This window comes from Andrena cerasifolii, chromosome 2, assembly GCF_050908995.1.
Source record: "Andrena cerasifolii isolate SP2316 chromosome 2, iyAndCera1_principal, whole genome shotgun sequence".
NCBI lineage: Eukaryota > Metazoa > Arthropoda > Insecta > Hymenoptera > Andrenidae > Andrena > Andrena cerasifolii.
The window spans coordinates 21,830,021-21,849,561 of NC_135119.1; the positions used below are offsets into that span (position 1 = coordinate 21,830,021).

The 19,541-nt window shown below is 44.0% G+C and overlaps 2 protein-coding genes across 7 annotated transcripts in view; one reads left to right on the forward strand and one right to left on the reverse strand.

The window, feature by feature from the left end:
- Window positions 1-19,541, reverse strand: part of Fas3 (fasciclin 3) — a 352,366-nt gene that overhangs the window by 2,760 nt on the left and 330,065 nt on the right. Inside the window, exons 6-10 of one of the 5 annotated variants that reach the window (XM_076831167.1) lie at window positions 18,362-18,503; window positions 16,455-16,568; window positions 3,164-3,194; window positions 2,489-2,569; window positions 910-1,078 (exon numbers count right to left, since the gene is read on the reverse strand). In XM_076831167.1, the coding sequence (XP_076687282.1) occupies window positions 910-1,078; window positions 2,489-2,569; window positions 3,164-3,194; window positions 16,455-16,568; window positions 18,362-18,503 (537 nt within the window). Of the gene's footprint in view, window positions 1-909; window positions 1,079-2,488; window positions 2,588-3,163; window positions 3,195-3,299; window positions 11,907-16,454; window positions 16,569-18,361; window positions 18,504-19,541 lie in introns of those variants that run through there. The other 4 variants (XM_076831165.1, XM_076831166.1, XM_076831169.1 and 1 more) reach the window with 4 other exon arrangements.
- LOC143378974 (uncharacterized) overlaps window positions 2,376-19,541 on the forward strand; it is a 98,803-nt gene continuing 81,637 nt past the window's right edge. The window contains exons 1-2 of one of the 2 annotated variants that reach the window (XM_076831193.1): window positions 2,376-2,422; window positions 15,511-15,767. In XM_076831193.1, coding sequence (XP_076687308.1) covers window positions 2,378-2,422; window positions 15,511-15,767 — 302 coding nt within the window. In that variant the 5' untranslated portion in view covers window positions 2,376-2,377. Of the gene's footprint in view, window positions 2,423-2,465; window positions 2,599-15,510; window positions 15,768-19,541 lie in introns of those variants that run through there. The other variant, XR_013088398.1, reaches the window with a different exon arrangement.

Below are 19,541 nucleotides of genomic sequence, written 5' to 3' on the forward strand. Positions count from 1 at the left end.
GGGACACAGTTTAAAGAAGTTTGGGATACTTCCGAATGGTCCCAGTGGCCGAACGACACGAGGTTTGAGGAGAGAGGTAGGGAGGGGGTGCGAACCCTAAATCTAACATTGTAGCTTCGCGTATTTATTAGTTTCCGAAATATTAATAAAAAATCATTATTAATTTTTTTTACAAATTATTTTTTTGAACTGCATACACGTAGCCCTAACGGGGATCCATACTGACCCTCAATTTGTTCTATGGACAGCTGGAAGCTGTCTTCTTACCTCTGCGCCCCTCAGGCGCCTGTATGGCACGCGCATTTTGCTGAAAGTCAAAGTCAATTTTTTCGAAAACGAAACGCGATACCAAAAAATTGTATCTTCTATTTTCGTCTTATTTTGGCCTGTGGAATCACTCCCCTAGAGGATTGACTATCAATAGAGTAATAGGTATCCACCCTGACCAATAAGATGGATTTTATCCGCAAGTTTCTAGTTCAAATCTTCTAACTCACATCGGTTCGCTACCGTGCTTTACGCGCCCCCGCACTCATCTAGCCCCAACCAATACTAATATTATTATTATTATTATTATTATTATTATTATTATTATTATTATTATTATTATTATTATTATTATTATCCAGAACAAATTGGAAAGTGGAATGCGTTGTGTCGGAATAAGTAAACAGAAATGCTAAAAGATTGTTATTAATATTTAGGAAACTAATAAATTCCCGAAGCAACAATTTTAGATTTAGGGTCCACACGCGCTCCCCACCCCTCCCCTTAAACCATATGTCGATCGACCACTGGGGCCATTCGGAAGTACAGCCAAAGTTTGGAGTAACCAAATTTGACGAAGATGTAGAATTTATGTCACAGCTGAAAATATAATTCTTAAACATCTCTTTTAAAAAGCATTACCTTCTCATCGTCGACAGTGACAACAGTCCTCATGGTGTCCGTGTCGGCACCAGACACTTTGTCCTTGTTGCGTTTGAAGATCCGAGCCAAGCTGAGTTTCGGCTTCCGTCCTCGAGATGATCCGTCCACTTCCGTTCTGGAGTAACGGCCAGCACTTTCGGTGTCGCTTCTGATCAACGAAGTTCTACTCTTTAGTGCCAGTTTAATTGCAAGCTGCGTTTGCGCTGGATGATCTTAAGCCAGGACAAATTTTTGGGACGCCACGAGTCCAAATACAGAAATGAGACCAACGCGAGACGTTCAGCACGTTAAAACTATGTGGACATCCGAATTGGCGGAGGATTTTAATTTAATCCACGCGGCAGACCGCGGGCTAATTAGTCGGATTCAATGAAAAGTTAACCACTGTTCGATTCATCGAAACCATCCGATGGAAATGTGACGCGTCTTCAAAATTTGGCGCTTAAACTGGCAAAAACTATTATCATGCGATTCAAGTTGAAAATGATTACGTGGCGCGTCTTTTTCTCCTAAAAATGATGCAACACTCGCAAAGCTAAATGTCAAAGTGGCAATTTTATGTAAATTCTTATTTTAAACTGTAAATATATTTTCCACCGGTTGAGGCGATAAAGTTTCCTCAGTTCATAAGTTATTTTTATCTATGGCAAGCAAGAATTCGAAATGGGCAGAAGCATAAATGGCTAGACGAAATAAATTAGTTATCCGCCGAGAGCCGATGAACATTTAAATTTCTACGGTAGTACCGGCGAAAACAGATGTCCGATAACGTTTTTATTCATGAGTACAATCACGGACGCTAGGTAGATCGCGCGGCAGGTTTATTTCTGCGGCAAATCTGAATTAATCAAGATTGATCTTTTTCCCTCCGACCACCTCGGAGCAAAACTTTCGCGGCGGATTTACGACTACCCGGAATTTATCGCTTGCACATTTTAATTGCTCGCTAACTTGCTATCATTACCAATGATCACACGGTAGAATCTAAACTTCAGGAAGCTGACGTTTAATGGCGCGGAAACGTGGCGACCGAAGGTGATCGGTAAGCGCATAATACGTTTGAAAAAGAAACGAGAACAGTCGCGGGGAAGCGCGCAAATTAAGCGTAATAAACGATAATTGCGCGCAATGATATGCAAAACTCGATTTTTCTCGGACAACGCGCATAAATCCTTCATACGGATTCACTTTGTGTCAAATTATACTCTCCCCTTTTTGTTGCGCGGACTGAATATTGGCAAGAGCCGCGATGCGATAAAACCGCGATTGAATATTAATTTTCATAAGCCAAAGTCGAGTGCGATGAGTTGCGCTCTTTAGAGACACTTTGGTCGTTCGTCACTCTTGTAATGCGGCGATTCGCTGTGGGCGTGAAATCGACGCGCATGGGGGCAACATTGATTAGAAGATGGATTAAGACAGAACAGTGTGGATCGAAGCTTGTGCGATGTTAGTCGGATGCGAAGGTGGTCTCAGTGTATCCCATAAAATGGTGAGTGAACGCTGACGGTCGGCGGAAGCCTGATGGTTGTTGAGGAAGAAATAGAAAGAAGCTTGCCTTTGGCTATCGACACTGCCCGTAGCTTTCGATTTCTCAAAACGGAGGAGACTAACGCTCGCTGCCGGATCCGCGAAGTCTCTGTAATCGTGCGATCTGCTGGCAATACGGTAAATACCGATGGATAAAAACTTTCAAATTGAGGATCGAGGACCAAGTATTTCGTCGACTGCTTTCCTGACGAGCTTCCACTCGATTGCGAAGCGCTCTGCTGTCACGAGCAGTGGCGCACTCAGGATTTAATTTTCAGGGAGCCGAGTCGAAGGGATGAAAGTATTTTTCAACGAGAATTCAATAAAATTCATTGGATGATTATAATAAAAAATTATTCAAGGAATAAAATCCAGTTTTCTTTTTACAAAGCCCCTTCTCCGGGGGGTGCCTGGGCCCTTTGGCTCCCCTCTGGGTGCGCCATTGGTCACGAGACTTCCAAGCACTTAAAATTCAATTTAGGGTGAGAAGTAGTAGCAAGTATTTACACGCTCAGAAAAAAATTATTTTCGAAGGGAACACTGTCAGGCGAGCAGTCAAGGTGTTCTGACTACGGTAAAGCACTAGCAGGGAGAAAAAAAGAGTATTAGTGACGAAATTCTTTGTTGTAAGATATTGAAACAGCAAGAGTGCACTGTGCTATTAGGAATCTATTAAGAGGTCTAATTGAAACGGAATACTCACGACTCGCCGAGGTTCCTGGACGTCGAGGTACCTGCGAATAATTGAAAACGAACTGAACCAATTGAATGAACACACCGGCATTGCAATTGCAGAATCGCGAGGGTGACGGGATGGCACATTCTCGTGTACGTTCGTGTGTATTTAAAACAAATGTTTTTATTTCAAAAATCATATAATACCTAAGTTATAATATCATAGCGATGAATGAACTTACAGTTAATTACATACAGCTTTCTCTATATATTAATTTCATTTAAATTCTTAATTAGATTTACTCTTGCCTATTGCGTTGTATCTACAAGTACAGATACAAAATGTTCATGTTCTTCTCTTCGTATTCGTCTTTCTCTTCTCTCCATGTGCTCGCAGTGTCTGTATACATGGGCCTGTATGTACCTGTGTGTACGCGTGTGTTTGTGTCTGTGATACATACAGTACGTGTGTATGTTTCTCATAATCCGTATAACATTCAAACGTCACCCCTTCATCCTCCTGTCCCTTAATCCTTAAAATCGTAATTTTAATCTTTTTTTTTCTTGTTTCTCGTCTCTTTAAGTTTCATTTCAAAGTAGCGATCTCTGAAGTATTCTTAAAGTGCTCTCCTCCACGTCTTTCTCTCTCGGCGATGCTGTGCTTTACATTGGGCCCTCGTTACAAAAAGAAGCATTGGAAAAAGCGTCGTTACCGAAACGCATCCTCCCCCACCCTGAACAGAAAACCGTTCACGAACTCAAGCATCCTGGACAACTCGCGCCGCTCTATCACCGCCTCTGCGCTCCCGTCTATTTAAATTACCATCGACATTCTAAAAATGTTTCAGAGAACACCATTTATCAGGTATTCGTAGATCGTTATCGTCATCTCTTTATAGTCGTATTTTAATACCTAGACTTACGTTAACATAAATATATAATATATATATAATATATATACTCCATTGTATGGCCAACGATCATGCTTCTTATAATATTACAGTATAACCATCTCAGTTAATATCGTAAGTTTTACAAATTTTCAACTTCGAGCTTGTCCCTCTTATCACGCGAATCGAAACAGAATCGCGCTCGCGTGCGCAAAGAAACCCAATCAATTTCTCCCCTCGCCTCTTGCAGTGTGCCTGTATACATTTGAATGTGTGTCTGTGTACGGCTATACATGTACATGCTTCGATGTGGGCACGCGTACAAACATATGCGGCAATGATAATAGCATGATCATCGCGGTTTAAATAATTACCGTTACAATTAATCAATGATAGAAATCAATTACGAAATAAGTGGCCTTAACAACGTATTAAAGATGTACCGCAAGGAATTTTTGTACATTAAACGTATCCCGCCACGTAATTATCCTTAAACTCTGCGTTTTAATCGATTATCGTTCCGACGCGCTTCGTCGTCGTAGTCGTTACGCAGGCTGATCGAACATTGTACAGGGAGGAACGTGAGATTTTATTCCCCCTCTCTTGATTATCGTGCGTCTAGTGTGAGTTTCCATTTACGGCAACGAATTCCTCGACAGAGATTCGTTTTGTGTCACGGCGGCGAAGTTGCACGAGGACTCCAGCGAACTTACGAAAGGAAATCCGGGGAGGGGCGTTTTGGCAGTGATCTTCGACACAGGTTTCCTCGTGTTATCATCCGTCCGTGGATCAGTTCACGCTGACGCGACTTCCGCAGTCCCGTTCAAACCGCGCGCGCCCGTTGCGCTTAAGATGACCGAACGTGGCAATTTTTTATTTCAATTTGGACGATGCGTCCGTGTAGCTCTACGCTCCATGTTCAGCCAGAATGATTTTCCTCGGTACTTAAAGATAGAGGTCAGGAAGCTACACTGTCGACCGCGAAGGATTTAAAATACTTTACCGCTCCCGCAAAGCCGAGCCACGATAATTGCGAATGAAATGATTGCCAGCCTTGTAACGGCTGTCGCCCACGAAGAATACCTTTTACTACATTGGAAACGCCGTTACCCTAAGGCGCGCGTCGTCCTCAGTTCGCGCGTTATAATATATACTCGTAAATCAACTTTAACACGCTCGTCGTCCTTTCGTATCTGTTTCCAATGCTTCCGTGAATGTTCGCTATCCGAAAAGGCACTAAAAATCATGTTTATCGTTCTCGCGATCGAATGGAACGGCCACCTTAATCGCGACGGTCGTAAAGCACGGCTCCAAAAAACTGTCCCAGAATTCGCTGCCCTCCTCGCTCTCCTCGCCGAGCACGGAATGGTTTTCGCGGGCACCGGTAAAAATCGGTAAAAATCACCAATGGCCTACATTATGCGTGTAAAAAGTTCGAGCGGCCGCGGTGGCTCCCCAGGTGTTCGGTACAGGGTAGAATCATCCCCTCGCGTTTTTCCTTCCTGTTTGTTAGACTCAATTACATGCCCTGGCACGCTGGTGCGTTAATCGGTAGTACAAACAGTATTTATCACAATGTTTATCGTGGGATTCGCTGAGGATGCATGGGGGAGCAACTCTGCTCTGCCAAGGGCGAGAAAATATCTTTGGAAATTTAAAATCGAGAGAGATATTTAATAGGTAGTATAAAATGGCAGGTATTTGCTTTTTGAGATTCAGTTAATTAAGATTGCGACGTGTGAAGTAAAGCTGTAACTCGAATAATTCGGGTAATTTGGAATACGAATCATTTTTTCGAATATTCGGATACTCGAATACGTCAATTATTCGAATCTCAAATTCGAATTCTCTGGTATTCGAATAATCGAATATTCGAATTCTCTGGTATTCGAATAATCGAATATTTGAATTCTCTGGTATTCGAATAATCGAATATTCGAATCTCAAATTCGAATTCTCTGGTATTCGAATCACAAATTCGAATTCTCTGGTATTCGAATATTCGGATATTCGAATTCTCTGGTATTCGAATATTCGGATATTCGAATTCTCTGGTATTCGAATATTCGGATATTCGAATACTTAAATTATTCGAATCTCAAATTCAATTTCTCTGGTATTCGGATATTCGAATACTTAAAATATTTGACTATTCGTTGCAGCCCTATTATGAAACATTGCAGTTCAGCTTTCGCTTGAACTAACTCTGACTTTCGACAAAACGATGGGTATCAAATGAGGCATGAAAAGTTAAAAAATAGAAACTCGTCTCATAAAGAAATCAGAGTCCCATCCAAAATGAACGGTTCGCACATCGCGACTTAATAAATGTACAGTATTAAGTAGGCAGTAAATATATGTCATCTCTCCTCGAACGTAGGCTGCCGTTGCTAACAGCACGATGGGCATTCGGATACGGCTCACTCAGCCTCTTTAACGGCACGGACAACGCTTCGACGTCTCGCGAACACGATACAAAGTACTTAATTGGCAACATACATCCACGTAATCGATTCGTAATATCTGCTTAATTATATCCGCGCTGCTAGTCTCGTCCCTATACTTCGGCCCCTCTCGCCCGTGCGACGAAGCACGGCCGCGTAGCTGTCCGCCAGCGTTCTCTTCGCGGATTTCCTTAAATCACTCTTAAGTGTAACCTTATACTCTGCCCCGTTAATAGTCTTCCTCTCGAAAAGAATCCACGGATAACGACCGGTCGCTCGGCAATTGGAGTGCAAGTGGATAAATAAGTATTCAGTTTAATATTTACGAGTTGCAAGCCAAGTGCCCTCGACACAGAATATAATATATATATAATATATTCATTACTATATTATTCAATCTCGTACCGTAATATTTATAATATATTTATATATATATATATTTTCATTTATATATATATTTAATATATACAACACGCAGTAATTTCTGTCGTCTTCATCCAACGAGTTCCCTGGGAGAAACTTCAATGCTCCCTTCTAACTTCCTCTCTTGTTACTTTCTTCTCTTTCTTCTGGCGCAGTTGCGCGCCAGGCTGGTGTAGTGCACAGAGACCTCGGCGGAACTCGCGGGACAAGACGATCGCTCTCTGTTAGTGAAAACACGATCGCATATGGAAAAAAGTGAAGGAGTGTATGTGCAGAATTCGGAAATGTTTCGTCAGCGAATGACAGATACAGGGATCGATTCTCATTCTTCTCCTCGTCGTCTCATTCATCTCTCTTTTTATTCCCCCACCTTATATTGTTCTTACGCCTTAGTTTCGAGTAGTTCTTCTCTACGACGCCGCGGAGACCTACGTTCATCAACTTCTTCTCTGCCACCAGTGTATGTATATAAGTATATGTGTGTCTGTGTACGTGCACTGTCGTCCCTCTGTCTTTCGTTTCTCGTATTTTCGCAACGACTGAGCCAAGCAAAGATCCACCCGTACAAAAGTACAAACAACACTTATTGTCGACGGGAATGATAATGAAATTACTAAAACTCACTTCTCGAAAGTATTTCAATCGCGGTTCGTCTAGACTTCGCTACATCCCTCTGCTTTATACAATTAATGAACTCCGCGGGGTGAAGATCTAACGCATGGTGGGACATCGAAGGGAGGACCATTTCTTGCGCAGAAGACAGGTGTTACAGTGTATGAATAAGTTTACCATCTCTCCCTGATTTTCTGCTCTACATTCACCTGCCCCTTCAAGTAAACCCCGTAGATACAATCACGAATCACTCTGCATTTCCGCGCGAGAAGCCATCCTCCCTCTTTGCTGCACCACTCATTGTTCCCCATTTTCTATTACACATGGACGTGTCTGTTGCAAAGGTTGCAAATAATCTTTACGACGGCATTTTCCTTGCCAGTTAAGCACTCTCGTGTAATGAATATTCATCCCGACCTAAAACGCCGCGCCTCGCTGCAACGACCCCAGATACGATCTTTCCCTGACCTCCCTTAAGCTATTGCTCCGAAGGTACAAAGTACGAAACGATTGAATTATCCGGCCCGTTACATGTGTTCCTTGCATCTCTAACGAAAGGGAAAAAACGGTATCGATCGAAAGGCCGACGACGTGTAAGAACCAGCCGCCGGGCCGAAGGGCACCATGATGGAAAACGGTGCGCGTCCCTTGTAATCTCGTTGAAAAAGTCGTTAGAGCGGGAGTACTTGGGCATAGTATTTCTGTCGCGAACGTAAAGGAAACCGCGAGACTTAGCCACGCGGCGAACTGCGATTAGAACATTGATAAACGGCACTTTCTCGTCAGCAAATGGCCTGCCGGAGTCTCTGAAGGTTCCTCACCCTGGATCGTATCTATTCTTTTCTGTCGATCGTATGAAAGTCTGAGAAACGAGGTGCCATTGGTCGTTGCTTCTCGATGAGTTTACAGTGACGTTGCAGGGTAATATAAAATTCTGTCTAAAAGTGGGCTTCTGATGAAAAGTCTCGATCGGAATGCTTGCAGTCTTTATCGAATGTATAAAAAGTATGCGCGGTGGATGGATCGAATAGAAGATCTGCCAATGATCGTGATTTGTAAAATTGATAATCGGAAACGCGCGACTGATAGACGCGGTGCGTTTTTAATTGACCCTTCTCTTTAACGATCGCACTAATTCCTGGAGTTCTATTAGCTTTACCATTGAAGTGACACAGTCGCGTAAATTTTTACACGATTCTATGAACACCTCAGGCGTACTTGTGCTATTCACACGCAGCGTTCTCCCCTTCATTGCGAACGAAATGTGTTGTTACAAAACTTCCATTGAAATCGAGTATTTTATTATCATTAATAAAAAATGCTTCAAAAAGGCGACTTGACATTTAAAAATTCGTTAAGATCCTCGGTAGAGTAATTCGAGAGAGAGAGCGATGATTTGCTTTCCAAAGGGTTAATAATTACGGATTAATCAGTGTCAGCTTCGAATAGTCACCCTCGGACGATTTTAACCGCGACACATCCGACCGCAGAGTATTACAGGAGTATTCACGGAAAATAATGCGTTCCCTTGGAATTGTCGAATCGTCGATCGAGAGTGTAAATCATCGATACCGCGTACGCAGGGGAAAAGTGTGGCGCGACGGGGTTTGCACGATCAACCCCCCTCCAAAAAAAAAAAACGGAAGTAGAAAAAGGTTGGGGGCCTCGTCGTTCCCGAGGCAGTGGATCCCCTTCGATATAAATAATACTGTCCCAGGAAACGTTCTAAATTACAAAACGGCGATACGATCACGTGTCAGTCAGCACGTGGGGCTCGGCTAAAAAAGCCTGGCTACGAACGAAAGCTACAATCGTGGAATGTGTTCGTTTGTCTTCGAACGTGGCAACGGCGTGATATTTAATAGATCTCCTTGCGCGTGCACGTGAAGCGTTTTTCCGCGACAATAATTCTCGCCTGTCGATCACGGGTCGAGAAGGACAGGTCGCCCGAGGTCGTCGCAACAACTCGCTCGCCTCTGTACCTTCCCAACAGGAATTTCCATATCCTAGACAGCGTTTCTGGCGATAATTTAAGAGCTATGGTACTGTAACGTCACACGGGAGTGTTTACGCAAGCCTGCGAATTCTTAAAAAACATTGGGGCTCGCGGGAATCCCACTTATCGTGCACGCGCAATTCAGTTAATGGGTGTTCTCTCTTCTATGCTTCTCCCCTAGACGTTCGTGCGTCGTTTAGAAAAAACCTCGACTAAAAAATTTGATTTGTTCGCGCTAGCGTGAGATTTCCCTCTATCGGAGGACGGTCGCGTCCTCTCGTTACACTTAATTACATCGTTAATAATAACTAGACGTCGCGCTCCAGATAGTGACGCGTTCGCGCCCGAGGCGGGGCGACAACCGCGACGACGACAGTCTCTCTCTCAGTCGATGCTCTGGAAAATTCGATGTCACCCGACCGGCGTCCCCTTACGGAGGCAGGGGGCCCCGGTCGCGCGAGGCTCGGCGCGAGAGTCTCGGCTCCGGAACCGACTATCTTCCCCTAGAGTAGAACGGTACACATTTTAAGGACAGCTCGTAAACACGTGTTACTTAACGATACACCTTAGCGATCTTAAATGATCCCTTAACTCTTCGAGGTCCATAGAACTTCGTTAACAGCCGACGGTGTGAAATCATTGTCTTTTCTTTCTTGTTTCTTTGTTGGTTTTTTTTTTTTTTATTTTTTTTTGGTTCCTTAAAGTGCTTATAAAATGCCTGACGAGTCTCGAGGAATGCGTTCAATGTCTCGATTACCCTTCGGATGCTCCCTACGGCGGATGGTCCTCGAAAAATTAACGATCGAACAACGTACAGTTGCGTATAGTAGCGTGTAAATATCTTGACCCAAGCGAATTTCCCCGGTATGCTCTTCGCGAGAAAGAAAGGATGGCGGTGAAATCGCCTACCCGTGCGACGTTCACGTCGCACCCGAGATCCTATTTACAAAACTTACACCGTGAAAAACGGAGGGGGTGTTTGGGGCTGGGGGTTGGGCGATCTATCGCGCGCGCGCGCAGTATCGAGGCATCGGAGGGATGATCGATCGTCATCCTTGTGATCGGCGATGAACGGAGGATCGTGTTCACGCGTCTGCGTACGGTCGTAGGTTTCAGGCTACGAACAGCTGCCATCGAACAGACGAAATCGTAGAAAAATAAGGAGGCGAACGAAAGGCGATCAGATCTCATTTTCTTCCCCTTCCCTCTCTATTTTATACGTTCGCGAAGCTTCCTTCGTATTCTCGGCCGCGAATCAAGATCTATTGGAAATACTGAACCGTAGATAGTTTAGAATAAATACGCAATTAATCGTGAAAACTCGTTCCCCTTAAATTAAGATCCCGGGCGAAGGCGGGCGCGCGTGTCGGCCCAACGGGTGCACGCGTCCCTCGCCGGCATCGACTTTAAACCCTTTGCACTCTACCGCCGATCGAGGAAGAGAGGTCTCGATCCGCCGATAAATCATCAGAGACAGTATGACGGGCTGTGCGGCGCTGTTATTTAAATAATAAGCAGGTTCAAAGGTAGCTAAGGTAGATTGATATGTACCGATGCCTGTCTTCCCAAGGCACGTCGGATCGAAACAGCCTGGCTGAACGTAAACTGATCGATGGAACGAATAATTCACCGCGGATGGAGAGAAATGCCGCCAATTGTTAACCGAGTCATTTATCGGCCGCAAACACCGGTTGTCCGTTCAAAAATGATTAAACACCAATCGACTCGTTTCGCTCGCAACAAGTGCTGCCAATTTACCCCGACAATCCATTGGAATGCCGCGCTAGCCATGGAATATCTAATAAAATAAAGTGGAAATACCTCCAAACTCGAGGCGCAAGGTCGGATCAGCAATGCCGATTCAAATAATCGTTTCCAGCGATGCTGAGCAATGAGTATCGTGACGACTGCCTCTAATCTCACCGTGAAACCCCCGACTATGTAAATAAAAAGGAATCCCCCCGCGAGGATGATCCCCGTTTCATTCGGATCCGCCCTTAAGTGGAGTCCCTCGATTCGACCAACGACCTTGGAGCAAACGCATCGTGTACCGAGAATAAATATGAACGTCCCACCGGGATAGAACAGTGCAAAGGGTGGTCGATGTTGAACGAGCGAAATGACAGCTTATTTCCGCGTCTGAAGGTGGAACGACCGTCGAACGGCGGGCCCGCTTTTAAACAGGCGTGTCCGTCTTCTCGTCCTTCTTCGGCTCCTTCAGGTCCGTGCGGCCGTTCACGTATTCCGTGCTCGCGTGTATCGGATTCTCCTGGCCACCCTGCGGTATTTTCTCGTCGATGATGCGCGGGTCCTCGTGATCCTCTTCGTCCTCGTCCCCGGGTGTGATGTGCGCCTCGCTTCCGGCGCCGACGCCGCTCGCAGCTTCCTCGTCGCCCCGACGCCTCGCTGCAACAAGCAACGCCACGATCGGTCAAGGCAAAAGTGCGTGTGTGGATTTTTTTCTGTTTTTTTTTTACTGTTGTTGTTGTTTTTTTTTAATTCCAGTTGCAATTGACTCGTTAAGGCGTTAAGCGATCTCTGTGGGTTAGTGTCTTTGGTGTCGGGCTTGTCTCGCGGCTCTTTCTATTCTACTCTCGTCTTTGTTCGTTTGTGTTCTCGTTGGAGCGTGTGAGGCACGGGGCTCGTTGTCGTTCGGGTGTTTGGCAAACGCGCGAGTTTCGCGTCGAGTTTACTGGCCTTTTTTTCTATGTTCTTGGAAAGTCAGTGGCAAAGGGAGGTTTTCTTTCAGCCCGTCTTTGATTAGCGGAGTGGCAAAGTAGAATGTTTTGTAAGATGTAAGGCTACTATATGCTGGCTAGGGAAAATGCAAGACGTTCCTGGAATCATCTCGATAACTTCGTGAATGTTGATATTAAGGGGTCGTGTGCCTAGTTGGCAGACGAAAAAGAACGTCACTTTCGTGAATTTTTTATGAAAAATGTGATGCATGTTTCTTAGAATTATTTCCTTGTTTTAGAAGTACATATATTCAGCAACCCTCAGTAATTTTGTTATAGGAAAATATTAAATAATAAAGGAATAACAGACACAATAATGGCGCTGCGCGGTGAGCACGATTTCTCCGAGCCCGATCATCTGAAACCGAAAAGTGAAGAAGATTCTGTTAGTGTATGAATTTATCTGGTTCGTGAACGAAGGATTTTTGAAAAAAAAATTATTTCAGACAAAATGACAGCCGTTTAACGTAAAATCATGATTTTTCAATGTCCGAATTGTTCGTTCTTCGTGAATTAAAAATAGACTCTTCATCAAAAACAAAAATCCTTCGTTCACGAACCATATAAACTCATATACTAACAGAATCTTCTTCACTTTTCGATTTCAGATGATCCGGCTCGGAGAAATCGTGCTCACTGCTTAAAAAAAAAAATAGCTTCCGGAAGAGTGGCTGTTATTCGTTCATTTTTTAATATTTTCCTATAACAAAATTACTGTGAGTTGCTGAATATATGTACTTTTAAAATAAGCAAATAGTTGTAAAAGATATACATTAGATTTTCCACACAAAAAATCCCAAAAATCAAGTCATTTTTCGCCTGCCAACTAGGCATGACCCTTAATAGAAATTGGTTCAGACGAATGTTGTAGGTATAGTTTAAAGGGGGTATCTTTTGCAAGCCTTCGTCATCTTCATTTATTTTACGTTTATCTTGCAACTAATTACGTTTTAAAAGCCTCGAGAGCTATAAGTAACGAGAAGAGTTTGCATGCAGTGTTCTGCCGTCTGAACCAATATTCATTAGCACCAATGTTTACAAAATTATCAAAGTGGTCCCAATTACGCGCCGCACCCTCCGTACTGCCAAGAAATTTCATAATTAAATGACCAACTTCGCAGCGTTAATCTAGCGCGTTCATCTCCGGCAGATTATCCAGAAACATAATTGACCAGAAATTGCAATAAATTTCCTTGAAAATCCGGTTGCGTCACTCGGGCGTTTGCGTTCGAGCACGGCTAATTAACCGACGGTCAGAAGCGATTAATCGTTAACAATCGAAACATTCACAGGCAGGGTCATCGCACTAGTGTAATCAAGTCCAAGCGAGGTAGAACGCAAATAAACGTCGCAAACTTTCTAACACGTAGATGTCAAGCTAATCGTCGACAAACGTAACAGTACCTCTACGTGTACACATCGATATTCATGTTCTAAGGACGAAGCAAACTCGTTAGGTTGCAAGGGGTGTAGGGAGGCTCGAGGGCGTAGTGACGCGAGCATGCTTGAACGTTCGAAAAACAGAAACTAGGTAAAGGGCAACGTCACGTTTGTCCTGCGTTCTACTGGAGTTGGGAGGAAATAGCCGCGATGAACGGACCGGGGAAGCGAGTCGAAACAAAGAAAATTAACATCGATAGGGGCTGGTTGTTTGACTTCGGAACAAACATCACCACACTTGCCTTCGCCGATTGTTTATCGTTGCTTGCCGCAAACGGAAACGCTATTTCCCCTCAAATGGGGCTGGAACTTACACGAATCCCGCCGGGGAGTTTCTCGAACAAAGTGTCGCAACAAATTCGCCCGGAGACAGTGTTTTTCAAACCTCCCCCTTCGCGACCTATCCTCCGATCGCGAATCGGATCACCACCGGCCCTTTCTGCACTTGAATTCGAGCACTGGGCCGGGCCATTTACTAAATGCGTTAAATTAATATCCCCGGCGAAGTTATAGTCTTGTTTACATGCGCGCGCGCGCGCGTTTTGGTTTGTTTGCAATCAACCGGGCACCGATGTGCTCCCTTTCACGATCTCGCTGGTTCGATTTTCCAAACTACTCCGGCCGAACTTTCCCTCCGGCGAATTCGTTGCTGCCCCGCCCCGTTGGCAGGCCGCGAGGAGTGAAGTTTGAAAAACACTGCATCGAGTAATGGTGATTGCGATATAAATTAGGTATTCCAGTTGCTGCATGCGGCGGAACTCGTAAGCACGACGTGCACGCACAGATCGATGACCGATATGTGTACGTCTCCCGGTGAAATCAAGCGAATTTCCCGAAGGGTGCATTCAGACTCGGGCTACTCCGAACTTTACCGCTGTCAGGGATAATATTTTGCGCCCCAAGGATTCCTCGCGTTGAATTCTCTCGTACGAATAGAAACAGGTCGCTTTATTCTCGGAGCGTTTATGAAGAATTCAGGGGTGCGCTTTTGATTCTTACAAATCGCGTGTCTGGAAAAATTTATCGGCGGTATCGTAAACCTATAAGCGGATCATTCCAGACAATGAAATTTTGATTTGTTCGCTCGTCGCCGCGGGTCTCGATCATACGCTGTATTTCCGGCACGGAATAATCGAACTCCCACTGTGTTTATTCTCTTCCGCGCGGCACCGCCGGACTTGAACGCTTTTCCATCTATCCTGACAGCGAATCGGCTCGAATGGAATTAAAAAAAAAAAAATGATTGGAACGCAGCGACAATCATAGAAATCGATCGGCAACCGGGATTTATCTCTCCCATTCTAAAGGATTTTCGATATTTAAAACGATTCCCACATTCTCCCGCTTTTAAACAACTAACGTTAACATTTAGAAAGAGAAGTTTTATTGTCGGAGTTTTTATAAAAATAAAAAAAAATTAATATTTGTCGTTCGGAGCTACTATTTTTCCACCGGATTACATATTCGTTTCCGTGTGCTGTGTCGATTTTTTCCACTGTCAGGACGATGTTGCGGCTGTTGCATGTCCAGGTATGCTTAATAAACGAAGGTTCGACGAGGCTTTCGCTTCTACGCGGGAATGATTAAGCGACACTGTTCGTAAGGGATGCACAGAGTATCCCTGAATAATCTGGTCTACTACAGGTAAGCAGAGACATGATCGCGACATTAGAATGTTCGAAACTTTTTAATTTCTTTTAAGATATCCCGATATCGCCAGCAATTCTCGCGAGATTTGGGTTGATCGATTAAAATGGAACACCCTGTGCAAAGTATTTTATTAGAAATCTCCCCAAGAATTGTTTTGCTAAACTTCTTCTCTACCAACTCAGGAGCTGTGTTGGAATTTGGTGGAAGTGATCGAGTGTTTTCTCGTCGATGAACCAAAGGCTGGGGAACACGGCAAACGCGAGATGTTGGCCGAGGGGCTGATAAAAAATGGTCGCAGGGGAAAAAGTGGCGAGCAAGACGAGGGGCTGATGCTGAACGAGGGAACGAGCAGTACGTTGCAGAATTTGGGGGCTGTTGTTTTGCTGCCTGAGGTGACTTACCCCTGGACAGTGTCATGCCTAGAGTACGGAATCGCAAGGTAATTGTTGATGTTTCTCCTTATTCTTTACTTGGCCCGACTTGCATGCTGTCCTATCGGTAGCGGCACAACACACAAGACATTTGTATACATACAAATATATATATATATATAAATGTAAATATAACAATAAGTAGGCATTTATTAGAATGGTGTACAGTTGGCGGAAATCACTGTCCACTCTCTAGACATCAACCATCGCACACATACAGAATGTACTATGTTAAATCGGGCGTGATCTCTTCTTCGTAAAATATTCTATCGCTACTTTTCCTCCTTTCCGTTCCTCTCTTCTTCGCGCAAGGTTCTATGAGTACCTTCGCGTCAAACATTGGCTTATACTACTTTGCTACAGTCTTTCAAGTGAAAGAAGCTAACATAGCGCGGCGGGCAGAAGTGTGAACACGCGTTGATAACAGTATGCTCGCTTTTGCTTTCATTTATTTCATAGGCAAACGGTAATTTCACATTCGCGTGAATTTTAAAATGATCGCTCGAAAGGAGAATTTTATTCATTGTTTATTCATGTCTGCTCGGCTTAACTTTTAATTCATTGACCGCCGCGGTGGTTGCCGCTCGTGTGCAATTAAATACCAACGGTACACGAAAGAATCGCCAGTGGGGAAGTGGGAGCGTGTGGCACGGGATTAATAATTTATGAAAATGCTGGAAGGAACAGCTACTCACCTGCAAAGCACCAGCGTCCGGTCGCGCGGGCGAAGATTAATAGGAAAACCAAGAGAATTAGCACCAGAGCCCCGACGACGATGCCAATGATAGAGCCAACGTCTAAATCAACGCCTGAAATTTGGTAGAGAAACGTAATAAGACTATCTGCATTGTTTCACCTGGGCAAGACAAGTTTATACGATCCGAGAGAATGTTTAACAGCAGAGGATTTCAAAAGTTTCGAATCGAACTGGAATTTCAATGAAACAGAAAATGTGTAATAATAATAAAAAAAAAACAAGATTCGTTGCAAGTGTAGTAAAAGATTTGGAAATACTTTTAAACAACTGTGTCATGCGCCAACGCACAACATGTGAATTAATCGGGACTCCTGCAAACGAGAAATGCAGCTGAACGAAGCTTCAAAGTATTTTCAAACGATAATTACGATATCTGTTGCAGTTCCTTAAGAAAAGTTAATCATTCAAAGTGGAACGGCGTTTTGTACATCGACACGGAGAGAAACGTTTAACAGAGTCTTAGTATACGAAGCAAGCGCAAAGATACTTCTGTATAAGAAAAGTATATATTTAATAAGACTCAACAAGCATTCGAAGCTTCTTGCGATTGCAATGTTACGGAACTAATTCTGATGCAGAACTGTGCAAAGAAAGTGGCGCGAACCCGTGTTCGAGATCGAGGAAGCTTTGATTCAGATAGGAGGCAATCGCACAGAGATTTATTAACGCGTTCCATGGTGAGAAAAGAAAAATACAGATCTGCCATTCATGTTTTCAGTGGTACGAATAGAACAATGTAACATTACATACAAGACATACACGTGTCCCGTCAACGCGGAGTTCCATTCACGTGATTTCTATGAAACGAACAAAGCGATGGTAGCCAAAGAGCAGAATGAAATACAAAATATTGGAATAATGTTTACGCGCCTCGCATTGAAGATATCAAGCAAATCCACTTTGTTAACTCCGACTTTGTGCGAATTTGACATTGTTAGCTCTGAAAATATTGATTTCGCTGAGAATTAATGAAGCCGACTGTGCAAGGGATTATATTTTCAGCGAACTCTGGAAGATGAAAGAAGAAGTGAAAATATATTATTATGTGTAAATAATATATAAACAAAAATAAAGTAAAAAATATTTCTGCTCTGGACTGATTCCTTTTTATCCATGGAACTCCGCGCATAGACAGCGACATCAACTACTTACGTATAATAATTTGAAAGAATGACATTACCTAGTGCGTGCATGTGTTCGGAGAGCTTACCATAGAAGTGACTTAACGCCCCTGCGTGAGTGCATGCGGTGAAGGATCGATATCGTTAGAAACACATAGCACATGTAGACGTAATTCTCTAATTCATATTTTCAGCGACATCGAGAAGTTAACGATGACGAACAATACGTGATGGTGACAATGAAAGTGACGTAGAGAATCGATAGAGTATGCTCGACTGATCGCGAGTGAAATAGAAGTGGCGAACACGAGGTGCGAGAGAACTAACAGCGTGATCGACAGCTACTAGTGAATGAAATCGCTATCATCCGCAACCCCTTTCTTTCGTGACGTTAAATATTCCCTATTAGCCTGATATCTATCATTAATAATAATATCCTGTTGCAAATTACTCTCTTCTTTCAACCCTTAACTGGCAACATGGGTATTTCTGCTCGCTTCGTGTTAGATTAAATTAAGTAGAATAATTTTTAAAATCTATCGCGAAAGTACCACTGACTAATTTCAAATTACATCTGTCTTATTATGAAGAACGGATGCTTCTATTCCATTCTTCGAACATCAGTGTAACGAGAATCTTTGCCCTATTTTGCACGCTACTGTGATGCGTAGTGCGTTGCAAGTGATTCGCGATACTATAATCGTGATTGTGCCGATTGTTTTACCTGCGGGTTCTGTGGAAGTCGACAAAACGATACGATATTCGTAAGCTCCTTCATCGTTGCGGGCTTCCAGGACGTACTCCTTCTCCGTGTCGGACTTCTGAACGCTGTCGATCGTCAGGATCACGCTCCACGCTCCTCTCCCCTGCAACAATCAACCCCCACCGTGTCACTTAAACGCTTCCACCCTCTGCGAATAAAAAGGACCTCATTAGCCCTATAACGCTCCAGACAATCTCAACTGACTCTCCTATCAAACTTCGCTAACCAGTAAACTGTTATATTACGCTGGGAGCCTGTCAACGCAGCCGAGCTCGAGAACTTCGCGAATTTCAATATCGCCACTTAAGAAATCACATTCCCCCCGAACAAATATTTCTATTAGCTGCCAACATCGCGGCTGTTTGTGCTGGCTTTAACAAGTCCCCTGGAAAGGATCAACGGCGCTATTTCAGCGGGTGCGATGAGACTGTTGCGAAGAAAAATCGCGCCGCGTTCATTGACCACTGCGCTCGCGGGCTGTGTGCACGGGCGGGCGCGCACAAAGGAGACGCAACTCTTTCGACGGCCGTAATTGCGTTTTCATTGGAAACTGATTCATGATTCGTGGATGGCACTCGGCGGCGTGCAGTTTTCAGTCCGCAACCGCCCGTCTGTTCGAAAGCCATTCACGGCTACCGCCTGCAAGCGGTTTCGAATGGGGGGGGCCTTTATTGGTTTCTTCTGCAGGGACTCTTGTCAGTAGTCCTGGCCATCGTGCAGATGTTTTCTGCGCGCCCGCGATTTATCGAACGGTGAGCAGGAATACGCGACGTCAGCCTCCATTTGGTCGATGACTGCGTCGCGCGTCCCTTTGAATTTAAATGACGCTTTAATGTCAGCCCCTCGGGTATCGAGCTTTACAAGTTCCGTCGCGACGTCCCAGCCTGGCTTTGATAAATTTTACCAATTGATACTGGTAGCATTCCGCCCTCGTTCACGTATTATACAACTATGCTGGGATTTTAATTAAATTGGAATACTGTCAATTCGTATTCCGTTAGAGACTCTGCGACTTATTGACCATTTTCGGGACTGTAGAGGATTCTGGTTGATAATTCTTTTGAAACTTCACTGCACGGGATCGCTGCTTTTCAATGGTCCTTCCCCTGCACTCCATTTGATAATAATTAGCAGCTGCAAA